Source organism: Pleurodeles waltl, chromosome 1_2 (genome assembly GCF_031143425.1).
Source record: "Pleurodeles waltl isolate 20211129_DDA chromosome 1_2, aPleWal1.hap1.20221129, whole genome shotgun sequence".
NCBI classification, from domain to species: domain Eukaryota; kingdom Metazoa; phylum Chordata; class Amphibia; order Caudata; family Salamandridae; genus Pleurodeles; species Pleurodeles waltl.
In genome coordinates this window covers 1,019,678,214-1,019,697,333 of record NC_090437.1, presented here as the reverse complement: position 1 = coordinate 1,019,697,333, position 19,120 = coordinate 1,019,678,214, and the positions used below count along the sequence as shown (strand labels likewise).

The window sequence follows — 19,120 nt, the reverse complement described above, 5'->3', positions numbered from 1 at the left end:
GGCGGTCTTCAGTTAAGACTGCCAAACTCAGAATGAGGGCCTGAGTGTTCAGGGTATGAGTCCAGCCAAACTTGTTTCCCTAATTTCTTTAAATTAAATTTTTTTAATGATCATACTGAAAGGTGATCTTACCCTTTTTAAATAACATATACATTTTTACTTTTCAAATTGTGCAGGAATATCTCATTCTAAGTATATGATACATCAGAGCCTAAAAAACTTGCTCTCCCTCTCACTTTCTCTCTTTCTTTTTCAATCAATTTCTCCCACTCACACACCCACTCAGACACTTACGCACCCACTCACAGACCCACTCAGAGCCTGATGCATGACTTACAGCCTCAGTCAGACCCTCATGCACCCATTCACTGACCCACTCAAACTCTCCCACTCACAGATCCACTGTCAGCCTTATGCACCCACTCACAGACCCTGGCACACACTGAAGTACCCACTAAAACACTGATATATGCACTCTCACACCCAGACAACACTCTTACAGCCACTCTCACCCCCAGATAACCCTCTCACACCTATTCTGACACTCAGAGAGGCCGCGACCAACTTCCGCCACACACGGCAATAGGGCTGTGCACAGCATGGGGTTAGGTGGTTAGGGGGGTTGGCCGCAGGGTCTAGCTTGCAACATCCACTGCGCACAGGCGAAGGCCGTGCATGGTGCAAGGTTGAGTGCTTATATAGTAATCAAAATTCCTATATGTTAAAAAAACATAGAAATTCACTGAAAAAAACAAAGGTTACAGGGAAGTTATAGTTAGGAAATAGAATTAAAAAACCCATAGAAATTTACTTAAAATAACAAAGATTACAGGATGTTATAGTTAGGCTCACATTTTAAGCGTACCAAGCCATAAAAATTCACTAGTTAGAGTTAGAGTTACCTCAAGAAACTATGGTGGTCATTTTGACCTCGGCGGTCTTTTTCCAAGACCGCCGAGGGACCGCTGTGCGGAAGACCGCCAGTGGTGGCGGTTTGCCGCTCGGCCTATTATGACCTATGGCAGCTCTCTGTCCTTTTACGGACGGAGAGCCGCCAACAGCCATACTGGCGGGCGGCGGGGAAGTGGAGGTTGCTCCACCTCCACCGCCACACCAACAGAACCCCGCCCAGCGAATCACGTCTTGTGATTCAGCGTGGCGGTGTTCTGTTGGCGTTGTGGTGTCGGCGGAGCAGCCCCCATGGCTCCCGTCCCCTCCCGGAGGATCGTCGGACCAGGTAAGTCGATCGTCCGTGAGGGGAGGGGGGTGGGGGGGTGTTGTGTGTTGTGTGCGTGCTTGGGGGTGTGCATGTGTGTATGTAGAGGGGGTGTGTGAGTGCGTGTATGCTTGCGGGGGTGTTGTGTGTATGGGAATGAGTGCATGTATGTCTGTAGTTATGTCTGTATGGATGTGTGCGTGTATGTTTAAAAGTGGATGTACGTGTCTGACTGTGTGTGTGGATGTTTGCATGTATGTCGGTGTGTGTGCGTGTATGTGTGTTGGTGGTGCCTGCGTGCGTGTCGTGTGTGTATGAGTGTTGTTATATTGGGGGTCGGGTGGGGAGGGGTGTCCTGCCAGCTTTGGGGGGCGGCAGGGGTGGTGGGGGGGGTAGGGGAGGGAATCAGGGTGGGGGTGGGGGGGTGGGGGAGACCCCTATCAGTGCCAGGGTGGTTTCAAACTGCATGAAATCCATGGCGGTAAGCCGGGTCAAAATACCGGCGGTGGTATGGTGACGGCCGCCGGGCTGGAGACCCTGGTCTCCAGCCCGGCGGTTGTCTCCACCCTGGCGGGCGGAATGGAGAACCGGCGGATGACCATGGCGGTAACCACCATAGTCATAATACAAAAAAAAATGCCAGCCTGTTGGCGGTCTTACCGCCGCTTCTCCGCCTTCCGCCAGGGTCATAATGACCCCCTATAACTTGTGCACTAAGGTAACTATAACTCATGCGCTAGCCATCCACTGCTAATGACCCCACAAATAACCGCACTCATGACATCTTTGATAACATCATTGATAATATCAATATAATATTTGCAGTAACATCTTTGATGAAAGAACTGTGTATGGCGGGCGTGAGTTATATTACCTTAGGGCATGAGTCGTAGTTACCTGAGGTAATTCTACCTATAACTGGTGAATTTCTATGGTTTCATACGTTTAAAATGTGAGTCCAACTATAACTTCCGTGTAACCTTTGATTTTTTCAGTGAATACATATATATATATATATATATATATAGAGAGAGAGAGAGAGAGGGAGAGAGAGAGAGAGGGAGAGAGAGGGAGTTTTTCTATAGCATGTCACTATCCAGGAGGGCAGTAGAGTGTTATATATTTAACCAAAAGTGTAAAATCACAGTACCACATGCGGATAGGGGGCAGTTTCCCCCATCCAAGTTGATAGTAAAGTTTGGACACCCAATCAAACTTGTCACATATGCTTCAGAGTGAGAGACAAGTAACAGTCTACTGATCAGAACTCATTTAACGTTAAGTCGTACCATTTACTGCAAAACTCAGAATCAAAGGATACGGATTTGTATCACCTGACCAAACAAGAAAGAATGTGTTACTCTATCAAGCGTCCTAGCCGGGCAACATCTTTCTGTCAAAGAACGCTTTGTCATATAGTTTGCCTTATTTTTCCTTTAGGGGACCCTTACACCGTTCATTTGCAGTTGATTCATTTATTTTCATTAGATTACAAAAAAGTGCAATACCGTCATCGTGTGTTTTGACAGTATGCTTCTAGTTAAAAAAAATTGTATTTCATTTAAATACACGGTTCTGGAAAGCTGCAGGTTTTCACATTGGTATGGAAGAAAATTCTCAGGGTATTTATCCAACCTTACATCTCAACCATGAGGCTTAGTTTCATCAAAAGAAAGACTTGAGAAGTACATTTGAAAGAATATATTAGCTTTTCACATCCCTTTGTGTGCGAGAAAGTGATTGCTATTTCGACGACATTGCAGGCAGCAGCAGAGCAGCGCGGCTCCGAGTCCAGCCACCCAAGGCCATCTGGGCTCTTTATCCCATGACATCTCTTCTGGTCCAGATATAACACAGCTTGTCTTGCAGACAGGCCCGCAAAATGGACAAATATAAATGAAGCACCAGCACCAATGTGCGTTGATTCAATGGAGGTACTGACACTCATGGCAAAACCTTCGATGAGTAATGATTAAGCATGTAGGGATTCTTAAAATGCGTCACATTTAAAACTTTGCTGACTTTCATAAAATTTTAATGTTTTGGTAATGCTCTCGCCACTGTTTAATTGAATTCTGCAATTATTAATTTGTTCTGCTCTAAAACTGGCTTAAAATAAAGCTCATATAGTAGCAGTGAGGATTTTGTGTACGTGTGGGGGCTTGTGGCTGCCAGAATTCACCACAATAAATATGTTATGCCTGATAGTCTCTGACATTGTTGTGAGCCTGTTATGCATGGGTCATAACTTAGGGGATGCATGGGTCATAACTTGTCCGTGCCATCAGGCCCAGAGTTCGAACGTTGGGCATACCCGCATTTTCCAAAGAACTACAAAGGGTCTACCGGACCGAGCTTTACATATTGCTTACAAGCACATATCCAATTCCTCTCTTTCTCCTTCTCTCTATATACATACATAGGGGCAGATTTAAGAAAAGTAGCACTACACCCAGTGCAGCGCCACTTTCCTTGCGCCGCTTAGTGCCCACCCAGCACCACCATGTGTGTATTTAAAATACAGAGCACCATGCGCAGAGTAGGAGGCAATATCGTAATTTTTTTACGGTATTGATGTACTCTGCAGGAGTAGCAGCACTTTGTAAATATGGTGCGGGGAAAAGGCCACTTTAGCGCCTTAGCGTTAAAAAAATGACACTATGGCGACGTTAAGATGCCGCTAGGGGCAATTAAATATGCCCCATAGTTTTTATATATGTATTTATAAATAGTGTTTTTTTGTCAAAATATTGATAATGGCCAACGATTTTCACGTAAATGATCTAAAGTTGTTTGAACAATTGTCAGTCAAAGCATTTTAATTCTATGTACCTTACAAGTGTGAGTGACATAACCAGGTTTCCAGATCCAAAGTTGTTATTATTTCATTTTTTCTAAATACAACTTTTCTTTTCTTTTCTTAGGGCTGATGACGAATTCTCAGAACCAGTCAATACAAACGTGGTTTTAAGATACGATGGGAAAATTACATGGGATACACCTTCTATCACAAAGAGCTCCTGTGTTTTGGATGTGTCGTATTTCCCCTTTGACAGTCAACAATGCAACCTCACCTTTGGATCCTGGACCTACAATGGCAATCAAGTAGACATCATAAATGCATTGGACCATGGAGATCTTTCTGACTATGTAGAAAATGTGGAGTGGGAAATGCATGGGATGCCCGCAGTCAAGAATGTCATCACCTATGGATGTTGTTCAGAGCCCTATCCGGATGTCACATTCACTTTGATTTTAAAACGGAGATCGATTTTCTATATATTTAACTTACTGATCCCTTGTGTGATGATTTCATTCTTGGCCCCTCTGGGATTCTACCTGCCAGCAGACTCAGGAGAAAAGGTATCTCTGGGTGTAACCGTTCTTCTTGCATTGACTGTTTTCCAATTAATGGTTGCGGAGAGTATGCCGCCTTCAGAAAATGTGCCTCTTATTGGTAAGTATTGTATCCCTTTATTATGAGGTATATATACAGGATATAACTAGAACTGGGTTCCACCATAAAATACAAATATTTCCATAGAACTCCTTGGCCCATCGCAACTTCTCAATTCACAGAATAAAGAATAAGGAAAAAATCCACCTAGTAGAGGATGAGAAGCACGTTTATTACATTATCAAGACAAGCAGGGCTGGCTTTAGCACTAGTGACGCCCAGTGCGACAATGATTGTAGGCTCCCCCCCAATGGCCACCTCCACCATGGATTGCCTCACTACCACCATTTAACAGAGCCACTCAACTCTCCATAACCACACAGAGCACAGCGACAATTAATCCTACATGTGTAAATCAGTGTATAAGAAATGTTACATAAGACAGAGGACCACAAGGTGTAGGAGTCACATGTCATCCATACTGGTAGGCTGTATAGTTTAAGAGTTCTTGTCCTGGCGAAGCACAAGCACAGAATTTAAAATATAACACCATGGTTGGGGGTTCTCTTCAATAATAAGAATTGATTCCTATCCAAATTAATCCTTTATGCAACATTAAGATAATGAAAGACTGAGGAAAAAATCATAATGCTCTAATCTATACCTTGATATTTGCATGCAGCTCTCATGAGAGTTAATAGCTTACTATTCTATATTAGGATTTTAACTTATAAACTGCAAGTAACAAAAGGATATTTCTGACAAAAGCATTGACACTCAGACATTTTTACATGATATGCAATTTGTGATCTGCGTGGTGCACGTTTTTTGCAGCAGGCATAATAACCCTCTGCGTTACCTTCCAATTAGTCAAAACGTCCACTAGACAAAGCTCCGATCTCTCTTTTCAGAAAGAACATTAATCACTGGAGTTATCTTGACATTTTTATTTTTGCCTAAAAATAGCTGGCAGCAAGGAACACCAGCAGCAGGTGGTTTTAAGATCATAATACACTTGCAGACATAGCTCCCCCACCAAAAGTCAGCATCCAGTGTGGGGGCGCCAGTCGCACTGCTCTAGAACCGGTCCTGAAGACAAGCAATGGAATCCTTTCAGCTAAGCACTCCAACATTTTGAAAACAGTGGAAGACTCAGGGCAAGCACCGGATGAAAGCTGGGATAGAAAGAGGGAACCCGGGATGTACCCAGCTGTAAGTGGGAATGATGAAATGGAAAAACTAAGCTCAATACATAGTAAAATGTAATATATAACTTCTTTCTTATCCCGAAAAACTGAACAAAATATTTACAATAGCCTTTGTGCTACCCCAGGTTTTGCCTGTTTTTTACAGACCTATGAACACGTCATGTGAGCAGGCACAATTGCCTGGCTGGTGGTTGACTTTATCTTCTAATGTCAAAAAAACTTTGGACAGCCTAATCTATGTTCATACGCTGGTCTGTGTTCAGTTTTACTACATAACATCTCATTTCTACAATTTACATGGTTGTTGTAAACCAGGAGGTGTTGTTTTCTTTATCTACTGCAGGTTTTTTCGCTTTATACAATGTCTCTTACTTTCCATTTAAGATACTTCACAAGTTGCAATCAATTAAACGTTCTTTATATTCTTTCTGAATAGTACTCACTCTGTGCATAAGAAATCGCTTCTATATCCAAGTAGGGTTACCACCACTCAGCCCCGCTATAACCATTTTGTTATGTGGGAGCCTACTCTTGAGAGCTACCAATGGAGATACTTATTTTGCTCTGTTGGGTGTAGTGCCACAGGGCCATAACATTTTGGGAAGATCTTCACTTGCATTCCTGATAGACACACTAACTGACTACACTCCATAATTATACAATTCAAGCTCTTTCTACGAACCTATTTGCCCTTCAGTGGGATGGTGTACTTGTGAGGTGTTTCTGAGACATTTTCCATAAGAAATCCTTCATGTAGTCTGAAGTAAATTGTACCTCATTATCCACCATAAGGATCTCTAGACATCATAATTGATGAACGTTTTACTCAGAAAGTAAATGATTGTCATTGTGGTATTGTTCTGTACAGGTCATGTGACTATCCAATAATTCTAATAGTCTACTAGAACAAGAATGATCTTATCATTCAGACCCAAATAATTCAACAGGATATATATTAAATGATATGCTATTGATATGACCACCTTCTCTGAAGATTGAAATGGTACCTCAAAGGGTGACAGAGGGAGGTTTCTTACAGAGGTAATATTTACAGTCAGTGAGCTTATGACACAATTCTGAACCTTTTTCTCTACCGTGGAGTCCTCTCCTGGTAACCAGTACTGAGGCCTAACCTTGCTCTTTGGCTAAACGTTTTTCCAAGATGGCCCTCATGTGGGAGATTGTAATTTTTCTTATAGAGGAGCAGAGGCAAAACCATGTTCCCTCTGCAAATTGCTATATCACCAAAACTCAGTTCATCCCTGACTTCCCGGAAACTTGTCAGATCTTCAGACAAGTCCCCACACTTTCTTAAGTCAGCCCTTCCAAATGTTTAATTTGACATCACCAAGTATGCATTCTTCTATTGTACATCCTTCTTATGCATCCTTACTAGTTCTGCCACATCTATGGTTAGCAATATTTTTAGCAACTGCTCCTCCTCTCCCTCTAATTAGTTCAATGTCATTCTAGACAGCCAGTCTGCTACCTTTTGCCTTATGTCCAGTAAATACTTGTTTTGAGGTCTGTGGAGGACAGAGTACAAGGAGTTCTATCTCATCTCCTCTTTCCTACGTTGCCATAATTCTACTGATGGCCATTCTATCAACCATATGGGCAGTGCTTTAGCATTGTACACTGCAATTGTATTGGTGTAGTGGAGGATGCGACCAGTCAAGGGATGCATCCAACATGCTGTTAAACTCGCCACCCAGTATCCAATGGATGTCCACTTAATCAGCCACCTTCCTCTGTATTACAGAGATCCTCTATATTAGGAGCATATTATCTAACTAGTGATATGTGGTGTCCATCTAGGCAGTGCCTAATCAATACATAATGTCCCTTCTAATCTAAGCACATCTCATCAGCTTACAGTGGTATCCCAAGTTGTACCTAAATTGCTGTATCTCTGAAATATGCTAAGACTGTTGTGCTTAACTCTTATCTCCACCATCTATGCCTCAATGTACTCTCTTTCTTCATTACTAGTTAAATGCATGCCTTGTAATAATGCTGTGTGTGTGTGTGGTGTCTTTTCAGCTGTGCCTGTATCTTGTATTGTTTGCTCACTGATCCTGTGCCCCAAATATTGTAGATTGGAAATATGTACCTACTTTGAGAATACATGCTGTGTTTCAGGGTAACTGCCCTGTAAGCCCATCTCGTGGGTTCAGGGGTTGGGAGGGTAGCTCTTTCTATCTGATTACGCATTCCTTTGTTGCTCAGCAGGACCCACCTCAGGTATCATAATCCCTCCCCTATAACTCCTAGTAAGAGTAAAAACTGTCATCTATTCAAATAACTTTAATCTCTTAACTCAACACATTTTCAAACTTGAACTTTGAATTATGATTATTTAACTGCAGTTATCCTCATTGGCCAAAGTGAGCCGGTCACCATCCATGTCTTATCTGTAGGCTCAAATCCCGCCCTTTACTTAGTCTTATATGTGCTAGAGGGAGAAGCCATCCCAATGACCCAGCATGTCTCTGCAAGTTTCCTGGAGTTGACTTACTGGGTTAGTGAAGGGAGGCTATGTCATCATCATTTAGTGATTCCTCCTCAAAACCATCCCCTGCATCCCGAGTTCCCTGGTTCCAGATCCTTACTGTATTAATTTGTTAGTATATTGTCTTGCTGTTATGTGGTATAAGTGCTACATTACTGCTTTCACAATGCAGTAATAGTGGTTTTACTGCCTAATCGTGAGTTCCACATCTTGGCATATTATATAATACCCGGAGATGTTTTCAGTGTCACTGCCAGTTGCTGGAGTGAATCATCACTCAAGTCTGTGCCCGCAAATTCTTAATCCGAGTCCTCGTTGGATGGATACTTGAGAATTGTATGTATGTCCACTGCTATCTCAAGAGCTGCCATTCAACATTTCTGTGCCTTAGATTAGGAGGATGCATTATTTAAGGCAGTGTCTCAGTCTCCTTGTTCGTCTTCTGGTTTCCTTGCTATGTTTCATATTCTCTACAGATCTGCGATCCATTTGGTCTTCTCTCTGCTCCTGCTACTGCTTTCTTTTAACTCAATGAAGTTGTACAGCCACACTAAGGTCAGGAAAGATTATCACTCAGGCAGAGCCTGCCATCAGCATCTCTCCTCTTCTGTCCTTTTGTAATATGGTATCTCAGTGACAGTAGTTCAAAATCCTTGTTACATTCAGCCCAGCTGGAAGTCCGAAAGACAGCCTCTTGTCAGGCCCTTGGTGGGCTTGTGGTACTGTGATCATTGGCAACAACAATTGTGGGAATACTTCAATATGTAGTCAATTTTTTTATACATAGTGTTGTATTGGATCCATCTATGTTTTTTGCATTACCGACAATGCAAGACCCTCCAAAAAGCACAATCTGGCTGTGAGTCTAGCCCATATCTGCTTTGCCATATCTGCAGTCTGTGGGAATAGACCTGTTAATGCTACTTCATTCTTCTGGACTTTTTCTCTGAGTTTGCCTTGGTCTTCTCACACCAAGTTTAGGTCCATTGCCAGCACATCAATCATAGCTTCAAGCGCTGTCCCTATGTTGTTGATTGCTGCCAAAATCCAGTTCAGTTTGTCAGTCACCTTGTCAGTCCCACCAGGTTCTGACTTTACATAATTAAGAGCTTGTGGGCACCCACATTGAGCCATTCCCAGTTTTTCTCTTTCTCTGAGTGCAGCATGCTTCCGTTGGCCCTAATTCCACCCACCTGGGCTGTGGCAAATTTCATAGTCAGAGGAAAGCCAATGGTCAATGCTCGAATTCCTGCCCCATGTTAAATATTGCTGTAAACAGCCTGCCAAATACCCTCAGGAGCACCCTTAACTATCTGCTTCTTCTTGCACAAGGGGCAGCCAACCAGGGTTAACGTTTCACTGCAGCCAGCTCTTAGGGGCTTGCATTGTCTGGGAGGTTAGGGGACAGAATCTTCTGCAGCACAGGTAGCATTCCACTGAGTTCAACAAACAAATGCATGCATTAATTTCACTGGACGCTTACCCTTTCAAACACAATCATGCCCTCTGCAGTCTATGCTGATGATACCCCAAAAAAATGGAGTGGGATATTAAATGTGATAGAGGATGCCCAGGTCCATTCGGGCACAATTTTCATTAGGCTTACAGTTACGTATGTGAGATCCCAGTTCTTAAGTAAGCATCCGCACATTTGGTGTCCCTGTGCTCAGGCATTAGCGCTTTCTTGTCAGCTTCCCTCCTACCTTCTGCTACAGCCCCCTCTAGTGCATGCATAAAGGGGAAACCTGGCCCTGGGCCCACAAACTCTCTGGGGGGATCACTGATGGTCCACACTGCTCAATGGGACCGGGCCTCAGCCACCCAAATCACACTGCATGAAGCTTCTCATCTGCAAGGGCTGCCATGTTCTTCATCATTCACCTCCTGGGTCCTCTTCTTTAGTGGTTTGCTGTCCCTTTGCACACTTCAGTTGGGTTCCCGCAGTCACTTGTGGGGCACCCCACTTGATTGTGGCTCATTCGGGTCTCTCTTGCAGAAAATTCCTTTTTAAATTGAGTCTGTGCACCCAAGCTTGCAGGGTTGGTGATGCTAATTGCTGTTTCCAGCGTAGTTTGACAGGACTCATCACCAGTAATGAAGTCCTCTTCAGTAAGGAAGCAACTCGTTGAAGAACAGTAGCAATTTTATTTGTAGCGAAGAACATCACCACCACCTTATTAAGACTCAGGACCAACTGACAAGCAATGGAATCTTCACAGTTAAGCAGTCCATCATTGTCAGGGAGAAAACAATGGAACACTCACGGCAAGAGCCACAGAGTGGTGGAAAAGAAAGGAAGAACCCAAGATGGATGAAAGCATAAATGTTAGTAAAGAAACACTGGATAAATGTGTAATACAGCATAACACATCTGAGAAAAAATAACAGCAACTTTTACTTACACGTGCAGAATTTCTACCAGTACATCTGAATCGCTATATTTGGAAGATTGTGGTACTCCTGGGACCCTTTATGTATCCATAAAAGTCTTACATCTGCTCTAAAGATCAGAGTTTTTCTAGAGCAACACTGTTCCAATATTATTTCCAAGCATTCTGTGAATTGAGCCACTGATTGTGAAGTAAGGCCCCTTGAGTAACAAATGGGTAATAGTTGATGATTGTTTCACCTAAAGCAAAATGGACACCTCAAAACTAAATTTATAATAAAGCCAATCTTCAGGGTTATTTTAGCATCAGGTACAAACTATCTGCCCTCTGCCACTATGCCTAGTTAACCAAATGAGGTCTTTGCCATTACATCAGTCTTAGTTTAACTTAATTCTCTGTAGAGTTCTCTCCCTTCTAAACCCTTTAGATAATAGACAGTTTCAACAAAACATCTTATAAACAAACAGGACTAGATTTATTTTACGCCTACTGCAATTACCTGCTACTCAAGAGCTATTCCTTAATTGCATTGAATCATACAATTTTAACGTGTCCACAACTGGCATAAAGTCAGGTGTACAAAGCTATTTTGCAGTTGCAAATGGCACAATTTGCCTTTTGCGACTCCAAAATGGCCTTGTAGCATGTACCATCCTTATTTTGTGATTCTGTAACCTGTTACAGACTCACAACATAGGGATTGTGACTCACTATTAGGAAGGGGCGTTCCAAGGGCGTCCCATCCTAAGAGTGACTCGCAGGCCCATGAATGATTGTTTTGTGACCGTGAATGCGGTCGCAAAACAATTGCAGTTACCACCAATTTCAAATTGGTGGTAACCCATTTGCAAATTAGAAGGGGTCCCCAAGGGCACCAACATTTGTTTATAGCAGACAGGGGTCCCACGGACCACTGTCTACACTAAAAATTTAAACTGAAACGTTTCATTTTTATTATTGAAATGCATCCCATTTTCCTTTAAGGAAAACGGGCTGCATTAAAAAAAACTGCTTTAATTAAAAAGCAGTCACAGACATGGTGTTCTTCTGACCCAAGCAGGCCACCATCCCTGTGAGTGTGGCCATTCCTAAATGGGTTGCAAATTGCGACCTGCCTCATGAATATTAATGTGGCATGTCTCTTGCAACCCATTGGGGAATCGTTAACAGTGTCTCAGACACTGTTGTGCATTTTGTTTTGTGACTCGTAATTTGCAATTCGCAAAAAATCGCAAATTGCGAGTGTAGGAAGTTGGCTCTGTATGCACTATTTCAAAGTAAGGAATAGTATGCACAGAGTCCAAGGGTTCCCCTTAGAGGTAAGATAGTGGCAAAAAGAGATAATACCAATGCTCTATTTTGTGGTAGTGTGGTCGAGCAGTAGGCTTATCAAAGGAGTAGTGTTAAGCATTTGTTGTACATACACAAGCAATAAATGAGGAACACACACTCAAAGACAATTCCAGGCCAATAGGTTTTTGTATAGAAAAATATCTTTTCTTAGTTTATTTTAAGAACCACAGGTTCAAATTTTACATGTAATACTTTAAATGAAAGGTATTGCAGGTAGGTACTTTAGGAACTTTGAATAATCAGAATAGCATATACAGTCTTCACATAAATCACATATAGCTATTTTAAAACTAGACAGTGCAATTTTCACAGTTCCTAGGGGGAGTAAGAGTTAGTTAGTTTTTGCAGGTAAGTAAACCACCTATGTGGGTTAAAGTTTGGGTCCAAGGTAGCCCACCGTTGGGGGTTCAGAGCAACCCCAAAGTTACCACACCAGTAGCTCAGGGCCGGTCAGGTGCAGAGTTCAAAGTGGTGCCCAAAACGCATAGGCTTCAATGGAGAAGGGGGTGCCTCGGTTCCAGTCTGCCAGCAGGTAAGTACTCGCGTCTTCGGAGGGCAGACCAGGGGGGTTTTGTAGGGCACCGGGGGGGACACAAGTTAGCACAGAAAGTACACCCTCAGCAGCACGGGGGCGGCCGGGTGCAGTGTGCAAACACACGTCGGGTTTCCAATGGAAATCAATGGGAGACCAAGGGGTCTCTTCAGCGATGCAGGCAGGCAAGGGGGGGGCTCCTTGGGGTAGCCACCACCTGGGCAAGGGAGAGGGCCTCCTGGGGGTGACTCCTGCACTAGAGTTCCGATCTTTCAGGTCCTGGGGGCTGCGGGTGCAGCGTCTTTACCAGGCGTCGGGATCTGGGAAGCAGGAAGTCGAGGTCAGGGGGAGCCTCGGGATTCCCTCTGCAGGCGTCGCTGTGGGGACTCAGGGGGGGAACTCTGGCTACTCACAGTCTCGTAGTCGTCAGGGAGTCCTCCCTGAAGTGTTGTTTCTCCATAAGTCGAGCCGGGGCGTCGGGTGCAGAGTAGCAAGGCTCACGCTTCCGGCGGGAAACGCAGTTGTTTCAAAGTTGCTGCTTTGTTTCAAAGTTGCAGTCTTTTGTGGTAAATAAAAATACCTCTTCTCTTGTTTCCTGATTAGCAATAGTTATAGAAGGAAAACGAGATCCGAGATGTGGAGAATATTAGATTTTTATTCAGTAACTCGAGTTAAGGGAGAGCTCCGTCACCGTACAGGTTCAGGAGTAGTCTGCCCTCTAACATGTATCACGAGTTTATATATCTTTTGTTAGTTACTCGTATGCGTGCGAGTTAATAATTAATCAGACATCACATGACATTTCTGTGAGCGGGGTTTGTTCCCTTTGACATAAATCACTAGCGTGCATAAAACAGATGTTTCCTGATTACAGATAACCTTAGAAACCACTTCTCAGATTTATATGACTACTCATCAATTTTCATGTCTCAGATACCCGGCGAAATAACAAGAAAATAAGAAACAGACGCGCCTGTGGTTACAAAGTTAAGCAACTGTCTAGTTAATCATTTATACAGAACAAAAGGTCACTTTCCGCAGGTCAGTGTTCCATGGCATGGGGGAGAGAGGACTGAATCAACAAGTCTCTTGCCGCTCCCGTCTGGCACGTAGCCCTAGCTAGCTCATTTTTATGCAAAGGCAGCAGTTTTAGTGGCAATACATGCCATGTTGCACATTATCGTTCGTGCGATGCAGTAGTACAAACATAAAATGGAGTACAATGGTGGGCCACACGTCCATTTTATAATCTCTTTTTCCACATTCGGCCCTTTGGCCGTGAGGGGCACCATTGTTAGTTATCAGATGTGTTCATATATTGGTTGCATGGTACTATATGATACAGTTTCCTGATCTTCATCGTCATCCACAGCATCCCTCGTTGGCTGGGGCAAATTATCAGAGACATCAATTTCCATTAATTGTTGGGTAATTGCTTCTCTCATTATGAGAGCATTTGAAACATTAACAGAGGGCATAGGAGGTGGTTTCAACATCTTACTGAGGCACTGGCAACATAGAGGAGCACAGTTCACAAGAATACAGCATCCAAAAATCAACAAGAGAAAAACAATAACAAACATAGCTATTTGCCACCCCCATTGTGTCAGGGTGTCCCATAGGGAGCCGAGGGGATTCCAGAGGCCGAGGTCCTGATGAACCTGTAATTTTATTTTATATAATTTCTTAATTGCTTCCTTTACTGAAGTAGAGGTGTCCGGTACGTATGTACAGCAGGAAGCTCCGATCACCTGACATACCCCTCCCTGTTCTGCCAGCATCATGTCTAGGACCATGCGGTTTTGAAGGGAAACCAACCTAACCGCTTGGAGCTCTATAGTAATATTTTGGAGAATCCCTGCCGTTTCATCAATAGTGGCTTCTAAAAGGCGTGAAAGTCGCCTTATGTTCCTGGAATTTATAGCAGGTCCATACCATGGGATAAAGGCAGCTAGCATATCCCCGGCTATTTCCGAAGGAGTATCACCTTGGTCTACACTCCTCCTTTTGATAATCTCATTATGTCCTTTATATTGCCTCTTACCAAATTCAGCAGTCTTTTTAATTGTTAATGCGGGTACCACGACACCCACGTGACAGCACCCTCCCCATTTTGGTGGTAGCCATGTATAGGCTCTAGTCCCACAAATGAAATACACCGAGTCTCCTATATAGAAAGGATGTTCAGATCATCCAGCAGGCAATGCAAATGTGATGTTGCATCCTGTACTGTTTCCCATTGGAAGAGTACCATTGTTGGTGATACAAATGCTTCTCATTCCTTTTCCTTTTCTTACCCTTAAATACGGAGTCTGATCGGGTAGCATCTGTGGAAAAGTTGTATCATTCTTTTCCTGAAATATTGGGGAAAATATGCCTGAAAAAGGAAAAGTGGAATTGGGCATTATTACATTCGCACATCCCTTCTTCTCCAGGACCTCTCTATTATATGATATATATAGGGAGGATTGTTTAAAGTTAGTAGGAGCTCTACCCTTTATCAGGTCGCTAAAAACGGTTAATAATTCTATTTTTAAGAAAGCCACATGAAAAGCGTAACAGGATGCTTCAAAAGGTAAAGATGTTTGGAGCAGAGGTATGCCCTCATCTACATAAGCGGGAAACTGCATACAAATCCAGCAGTCTCCCTTATTTATTATTTCATGTGTATTATGCATTAGGGTGATGAAAGTATTGTATTTCATTTCCTCTCTATGGCTTTCATCTTCGGGGGCTATTGTAAGAGAGGTCATGGAGGGTATATGTTCTGGTAATCCAGCAATGTTTTTACCGTTTTTATAAAACTGGGTCTCAAGAAGGTATATTATGCCTAAAACCAATCCCAATACACAAAAAATGGCACAGCTTATGCCCAACCTAGAACACAGAAACCATCTGTTTTTCTTCTTTAAGGTAGCGTAATCGTCTTCCATCTTTCCGTATCTTTCCAACTGGATGCTGACCACTCTGTTATCTTTGGCCCTCTCCTCCTGTGGGTCTTTGGGCTGCTAATGTTTTATGTCCTCGAGATGCGTTGCTGTCGGTCTTATCCTGACCCCAGACCTCTTCACCTAACGAGCCGAGCTCGGAGGACTTAAACAGCCTGAGATCGATGGGAAGACCGCAGTTTAGAACGATAAGTCTCTTCTCCTTCTTCTCCTGTAGGCAACACCATAGGTTTGTTGATGTCGTTGACGGGAACTGATTGTTCCTCTTTGTCCGTGGAAGGTGGAAAATGTTTTTTACAAAGACTGGCGTGAATCCATCCTTTTCTTCCTTCCACCTTTACCGCAGTCCGGGTGGTCAGCAAAACCAGCTTGGGTTCTTTCCAGCGTGGCTCAAGGTTCGTGACGCGGTCGAAGTTCCGGATATGGACCCAGTCTCCGGGCTTGATCTGGTGTTCTTTTGGATCTGTGTGGTCAGGAAAAGCTGCAGCCACCTGTGAACGACAAGATTGGAGTGCAGACATCAAGGAAGCCAGATAATCAGTCAACACAGGCATTTCTATATCTGTAATACTTTTTGCTCGAGGCATTCCCCATATGTTTGGTGGTCTTCCGAACACCACTTCATAGGGAGCCAAATTTGTTCGTGAATGTGGGATCATTCTCATGTAAAACAAGGCTACGGGCAGTGCGGTGATCCAATCTACCCCTTTATCAGCGCATATTTTCGCCATTTTCCCTTTCAGTGTCTGATTGTGCCTTTCCACTAAGCCGGCAGCCTGTGGATGTCTTACACAGTGGAACTTCCACTGGTATCCCAGTAGAAGCGTCATGTGTTTCATTAATTCAGAGGAGAACGGTTGACCATTGTCTGAGTATATGACCCGTGGTAACCCATACCGGGGAAAATATTCCTTTACCAGCTGTTTGGCCGTGGTGACTGCAGTATAGTCTGACACTGGGTATGCTTCTGTCCATCGAGTCAGAGTGCACACCACCACTAGAACATATTTCTGCCCACTGCATCGTTCCATCTGGATGTAATCCATCTGGATTGCCTCAAAAGGGTGTTCGGGGGGGTGGAATTCCCCTACCCCCACTGCTGTTCCTTTCCCAATATTATACATATTGCATATCATACAAGTTCGTGTTTTCTGTTTAGGCGCCGTTCGTAGATGTTTGTTCTCCCATAAGTGCTGTAGCACATCCAACATAGCCTTTTCACCTAAATGAGCCGGCCCATGAACTGTTTCAATGATGACTTGTACCATCGAATCCGGCAGGTACCAGACAGCTCTGTGTGGAGTCATCCACCCCTGATCTGTCAGCACCCCTCCTTCCTTTTCCCATTTTTCTTTCTCCTCTTTTGTGGCGCGGCTCTGTATATCTAATACGTCAAGTGTGAGGTCTCTTTTGTTTTGAATATGACCTATAAAACTCTCACTGTTTTGATATGCGCGTTCTTCTGGTGAGTCATGTAGTATAGTTTCTTGGGCTGTTTTATCAGCCAAAGAATTTCCTCTAGAGATTTCATCAGTTCCTTTTGTGTGTGCTTTGCACTTAATCACTGCAATTCGTTCTGGCAGATGTATATCATCTAATAATTGTGTGATCAAGTGTGCGTGTTGTATCTTGGTCCCATGTGACGTCATGTATCCCCTTTCCTTCCAGAGTGTGCAAAAATTATGCACCACCCCAAATGCATATTGGGAATCAGTGTAGATATTCACTCTTTTCCCTCTTCCTATTTTACAAGCTTGACTGACTGCTATTAATTCTGCAGCTTGTGCCGAGAGGATGGGTATTTGTTTGTTTTCCAAGACTTCAGAAGTTGTGGTAATGGCGTATGCAGCTCTTAATTCTCCTTTCTCTGTTCGTTTACATGATCCATCCACGAACATCTCAAGTTCTGCTTCAGGAAGGGGAATGTCTTTCAAGTCTGCTCGGGGCTTTGTTACTCGTTCTATTTGTTCTAAGCAATCGTGTATGACTTCCTCCCCTGTAGGGAGAGGTAAGAGGCTAGCTGGATTCAACGTATTGCATCTAAGTATTCGAATATGGGGCTGGAACAATGTCAATTCGTATCCTGACAATCTTGCTAACGTCAAGTGTTGTGTTTGAGTTCTGTTAAGTAGTAGTTCTACCGTATGCGGGACTCGGACTATGAGTGGATGTCCCATCACGATGACATCACTTTGTCTAATTGCCTGGGCCGTTGCTGCTACTGCCTTTAAACATGCAGGCAAAGCCCGTGCAACTGGGTCTAAGGTGGATGAAAAATACCCACAAGGTCTTTGTTTCCCTCCTTGATCCTGTGTCAATACAGATAATGCAGTTGCATTGTTTTCGGTGACGAACAAAGTGAAATCTTTTTGATAATCAGGGGTGGCCAGCACCGGGGCTTGACACATTGCCTTCTTTAATGCATTAAATGCTAATGTATGTTCCTCAGTCCATGGAAGCTGAGGTGTCTTGCTAGCTTCTAATGTTGTTAGTTGTACAAGTGGTTTTGATAAGAGTGCAAACTGGGGAATCCACTGCCTACAATACGACGTGAGTCCTATAAATTCTCGTACTTGTTTTTGTGTTTTAGGTTGTGGTATATCCTGAATGAGCTGTATTCTCTCGTTAGTCAACTGTCGTCCCTCCTTCGACAACAGGTGGCCTAAGTAGGTCACCTGTGGTCGACAAAATTTCAACTTTTTAGGTGAGACTTTGTGACCATTTTCAGCAAGGAATGTAAGGACTATCATGGATGCCTGCTCACAGTCCTTCTCTGAGTGTGCTGTGATGAGTAGATCATCTACGTACTGTAGCGATGTGGTGTGAGATGGCATTTGAATTGTGTCTAGTTGTCTTTTCAGAGCTTGACTATAAATGGTCGGGCTGTCAGTAAAACCTTGAGGAGCTCGGGTAAAACGGAAACTCCTTCCAGACAATGTAAATCCAAACAAATATTGACTGTCTTCATGTATGGGTACACTGAAGAACGCGTTCTTAAGGTCGATAACAGTGAAACAAGTAGCTTCACAATCTATGGAAATTAACAGGGTGGATATGTCAGGTACGACTGGATGCTGGGCCACCACACATTTGTTTAATTCTCTCAAATCGACCACAAGCCTGTAATTAGGAGTCTCCCCGTCCTGTACCCTTTTTGCCACTGGTAGTACAGGGGAGTTCACTGTGTTCGAGGGAACTTCTATCACAACCCCGCTCTGCACAAGATCTTCGATAATGTCTATAAGGTCTCGTTCCGCTTTTGGCGGCATCCTGTACTGACGGAGTCGGGGTAGAATGGCTCCCTCCTTCAAAATTATTTTATGGGGGGTAATGACCATTCGGCCAACGGAAGTAGGACTGGTGGCCCATAGCTCATCGGGGAGAGTGGAAAGTCGGGGATCTAATTCTCGAACAGTATAATGACCCTTAAAATCTCGTAGGAACAGACGCACATCCTGGGGGGAGCACACTATTATGGCTCCCAGTTCTTTTAGTTGTTTTATTCCCAATAGATTTTCTGGACAGGTGTCTGTTAATAGGAGGTCAGTAGTGATGGTAAGAGGC

The 19,120-nt window shown here is 43.5% G+C and overlaps 1 protein-coding gene across 1 annotated transcript in view; it reads left to right on the top strand.

Annotated features, from left to right (window-relative positions):
- The window catches only part of CHRNA9 (cholinergic receptor nicotinic alpha 9 subunit), an 80,664-nt gene that overhangs the window by 40,676 nt on the left and 20,868 nt on the right, over positions 1–19,120 (top strand). Inside the window, exon 4 of the mRNA XM_069205856.1 lies at positions 4,141–4,673. Within this exon, the coding sequence (XP_069061957.1) occupies positions 4,141–4,673 (533 nt within the window). The remainder of the gene's footprint in view (positions 1–4,140; positions 4,674–19,120) is intronic.